Source organism: Octopus bimaculoides, chromosome 22 (genome assembly GCF_046866305.1).
Source record: "Octopus bimaculoides isolate indiv1 chromosome 22, ASM4686630v1, whole genome shotgun sequence".
Taxonomy (NCBI): domain Eukaryota; kingdom Metazoa; phylum Mollusca; class Cephalopoda; order Octopoda; family Octopodidae; genus Octopus; species Octopus bimaculoides.
In genome coordinates, this window is record NC_142949.1 from 25,716,435 (window position 1) to 25,721,434 (window position 5,000).

Genomic DNA, 5,000 nt, shown 5'->3' on the forward strand with positions numbered 1-5,000 from the left:
GATGGAATGAAAACACAGTTTTGAATTTATGAACAGAGAAATAGCTAAATTTAAAGAGAACGTTTTTTCTCATATTTCTTCTTCGAGGCACTTCTAAGCCGTGTGTACTCGTACCTATGTATATGTGTGTGTGTGTGTATACGTATGTGTATATGTGTTTGTAACTATGTATATTTGTGTGTGTTTGTACGTTTCTTAATCTCTATATGAGTTTGCGTACGTATACGTGTCCTCCTGTATGAGCATATAGTGTTTGTGATGGGATTATGGATAGTGTGTTGAAGCTGAAACAGTTTCATTGCCGATGTGTCCTGTTAGCCCTTTACCAGCACACAAATATATATTCGCTTCATTTACTAACAATGTCATTGTACGTTACAATGTGCTGAAACATTTTCCTGCTACATCTACGACTAGACTCACTAAATAGCTTCACTGTCTGTGAACAAATCATAAATGAACGGCGAAAACTTATTTGACGCTTCAATATTATTAGAAAAATATAAAACTAAAAGCAATATAACGCGTGCTAATGTGCATATGAGCGTTCAAAATAATTACCTTTTCAGATGTGCAGTACCATGCGTAAAATAACACTCTGAAACGGTTCTTGCTGAAGTTGTCGTATTGGTAAACAAGTGAATGTTTTTGTTTCTTTATTATCTAAACATCTTTCTAGGCATGACATTATGCAGGAAATAGTAACTGAATATCATACTTCTCTGAGAGACATAAACTGCAGTATCTGAAATTATCAATGTTGGGCGATGTATACTCTAATATGGATCAATCTATTTAATAAACAATTATTAATATTGTCAAATATTCCAAATGGATATAGATAGTAAAGTAATGACATGTTGTTTTCTATTGTCTGAGTGTATTTTTATATAAACATTTTTATATAAATATTTTATATGAACACTCAGAAAGACACCTTGCCACTTCACTATTCAAGCATATCGAGAGTTTAAATGATAACAACATTTAGGATTATCAGATAGATCGGATCATTACAAACACCAAGTCTCTCACTTTACTCATGGTTCCGGAAGATACGATCTCTGTCATTCAAAGAAACATAACATTCTTTTAGTATTTTCAGCAAAAGATCGGAATAGGAAGAGTTTTGTAGACACCCCTAACACTTTTTATTAAATGATTTCAAACTTCCAACAGGTCAGCATAATTTATTTCCGACGTAATTCATTTGCTATGGACTGAAAGACATTTATAGAATTAAAAATCTGCAACAGGAACTGTTTCTGGTTGTTATTTTCTTCTTTTTTTTTACATGTGGTATTTTAGATATGGAAACACAAAGCGTCTCCGTACATGAATACATGGAAATATCACGTGTTTTGTGCATGAAGATGAGCAGATGAAAGTATGATACATTTCGTGAATGGTTTTTACGTCATTGGTTACACACACCGCCAAAACCATTCAGTGTTAATTATCTTCGTCTATATTTAGTTTACAGTTAATTCTGACATGTTGAAAGCTGATAGCGTGGTGAAATCTGTTGGTGGCAGGCGGGAGGATGGCGGAGTATTTCAGCCGAAATTTATTGAAATGCGTTGTAAACGTTGCGTAATTAAATTTTACGAAAATAAAGTATATATTGGTTGTATAGCAGCCAGCTGCTTTCTCTCTAGGTGTGGCACACAGGCTTTTCTATACCATTTCTATCTTACCCTGTAGTTCGTTATTTAATAACATTAAGAAAAAGAAAAATAGAGGAGAAGGGTGAAAGACAAGCACAAACACATACGCATATATACGTGTGTGTGTGTGTGTGTGTGTGTGTGTGTGTGTGTGTGTGTGTGTGTGTGTGTGCGCGCGTGTGCGTGTGTGTATGTGTTTGTATACGTGTGTGTATGTGTCTGTGTGTATGCATGTGAGTGTGTTTCATCCACTCTCTCTCTCTCTCTCTTTCTCCCTCTCTGAAGAACTTGATTAAAAATATCAGTTGAAGCATCTCCACTCTGTGACTGAATGAAGCATTCTTGGACAATGCGGCCCCCAGCCCACTACATTAAAGCTCTTGATGCTGGCAAGTTCAAAGACAATCTTACGTATACCAGAGAAAGAAAGAAAGAAAGAAAGAAAGAAACGTATGTAATCGAAGATTTTTAAACGTTGGAACTACAAAACAAACATACAATTCTGCTCAGATGTATTATGTAACAAATACAATATATGATTTGACGGCGATGTTTTATTTTTATTATAAGTTATACGTTGGGGATTTATGAACTCGGTTTTGTGACAATCAACATTTTTGAAAAGTAGCCTTGTTTAATTCTCATCGTAATTAATCACCATTTGCTTTATTTCTCTTACTGTTGCTTATTGTTATTATTATTATTATCATTATTATTATATTTGCTGCGGAACACATCGGATGCGTTTTCGAACGTTCCAAGTAAGTTGAGTTCAAAATATCTATTTACACCAAGATTGGTGTTCTTTGTCCATAATTATTTTATTCCAAGTTGTGAATAGAATCACCGGGAACCTATTACTGTTTTTTTATAGTTGTGGAGCCCCCAGAGGAGTGAATTTCGACCCACCAAATAACTTCGGTTGGCGTTAAATTTAATTGAATCAAATACAACTTAACAAGATGACGGAGCACGTCTTCAAAGAGTTGAGAAAAAACAAAACAAACTCTCCCACCAATATGGTAATGGATGAAGACTTCCCTCCCTTTCTCTCCGTCACGGGCAACAATACAGGGGAAGGGGAGGAGGAAAAAACCAGACTGTCATGACAACAGAGAACAGCAACAACAACAAACCAATACCAACAATATCGATAAGAACAACGGCAACAAGAACGACAGCATCAGCAGTGAAGACCAAACACCGCTTTACCACAGACCTCACGAATAGGGAGCATATGTTACCACAGGAACAGAGACTAATAAAACAAGAGAAGAATTGGGCAAATCTGACAGTCTCATCAGAGGCAATTGAAGCAGTGGAGAGAAGAACGGTGCTTTTCAGATGCATTTCAGCAGACACAAAAAGAGCGGCTTTGATAGCCCAAGTAGATATTGAGGCGGCGCTGAGGTGCATCAGAAATGACATCGAATGCATAGCGAGGGACAAACAACACGGCACCATTTCGGTGGTGTTTAAGTCAGAAGCCCTCGCTATGAAACATTCAATGACCTCCTGCAAAACCAGCAAAGTCTTCATGTACCTATCTCACATACGGAAACATACAGCCCGTGTCCGCAATCCTACCAGGACTAGATGTTTGGTGGGTTCTAAGATGCGTAATCGTGGAAGGAACGGATACTGGTTTTGCAAGACGTCATTGAATGTCTCATAGCAAGGGCTTCTGACTTAAACAGCACCGAAATGGTGCCGTATTGTTTGTCCCTCGCTATGTATTCGATGTCATTTCTGATGCACGGACTCATTTGCGGGTTTGCTGCCACCAACGGCCTCCATCGCTGCCTACGCCGGGACGAGAACAACAAACATCACTAGCACCAGCAAAACCACCTGCAACAACACCAAAGTCATTATCCACCGCCCCCACATCAATGCCGTTAAGCATTTTTTCCGCTGCTTTAGAGTTTTTCCAGCTGGCCGCCTGATAAATATTTGTTTCTAATTTAGGTACGAAGACAGGAAGTTTGAGAAGTAGAGGCTAGTCGATACTATCGATTCCAGTATTTGACTAGTATTTTATTTTATCGATCCCGGAAGAATAAGTGCAAAATAATTGGCCCTGACAGGATTTGAACTCAGAAAGTTAAGCATTGTAACAACATATCGCAAAGAATTTTGTTGGACATTTCTAATGTTTCTAAATAGTTTCTAGTAAATGAACTAAAACCAAATGTCAATATTCTTCAGCTACAATAGAAACGCACCAGCGACGGCACAGGCAAAAAAAAACACCAAAAACCAAAAATTTTTTTAAATAAAATAAAATTTATATAAAAGCAAAGACAAACAGAAAAAAAACTAAAGCTAAATTCTCTGCATTTTCAGATTTTCGGGGCAGGTTGAACTGGGTCGGTGAGTGGGAAGGCAAGTGGCATTAACTGTCTTAATAAAATATATGAACAAATAATATTATTCGTTTATTTTTAAATATTGTCAAAGATACTTTTGTTGAAGATATTTTGTTGAAGGCATTTTTTGAATATAGCTTTTTTTCTCTCTCGCTTTCATCAAATTAATTGTGTTTTCCGTTCTGTTCGGTGTCTCACCTGTAAAATCTCACTATTTTGTCCTATATAACAGATATATGTGTCATTGTTATGTATGTTGGTGGATTCTTTAGAAATTCCTGCCAATATTTAGTCGTGGTCATTTCTTTTATTATATTTATTTCATTTATTTTATTATTTTGTTACCTTTTCGTTTGGAGTTATGATTCTTTATTTTCAGATTATTTGCTTTTCTTTTTATTTTTATTTTTATTTTTCTGTTTACATTTTTTTAAGCTTCTAAGTTTTTGTTGTTTTTATTGTTCTTTATGTGTTTGTGTCGTTTCTTTTTAAATGTTCATGCTTGGATTATATATGTACCACATTATATATTCAACAGACATTAGTTGCCATACAATCACATACGCATAAACATACACATCCATACATACGTACACATTCCTGCGGCTTTCTCGTACTTATTTGTGTGTATCTACATATAGTCCGACGCGTACATATGTGTATCAAAGTGAGCTTGTGTGCGTGTGTATATGTAAGAATGTATTCATTCAAAAACAATTATATATATATATATATATATATATATATATATATTATATACATACATACATAGACGCAAACATACACAGAAACACATATGTACACGGGTCTGCTCCTGCAATAAAATGTGACCGTTAGTAACTTATAAATCAGATACAATCACACATTTCCGTGCACAAACTCTTCCAAATCTCATTAAAAGACAAAGACAAATCACGTATATATATATATATATATATATATATATATATATATATATATATAT

General features: G+C 35.3%; 1 protein-coding gene across 1 annotated transcript in view; it reads right to left on the reverse strand.

Annotated features, from left to right (window-relative positions):
- Positions 1-422: 422 nt before the first annotated feature.
- The window catches only part of LOC149131417 (uncharacterized), a 6,114-nt gene continuing 1,536 nt past the window's right edge, over positions 423-5,000 (reverse strand). Inside the window, exon 2 of the mRNA XM_089339578.1 lies at positions 423-481. Coding sequence (XP_089195704.1) covers positions 423-481 — 59 coding nt within the window. The remainder of the gene's footprint in view (positions 482-5,000) is intronic.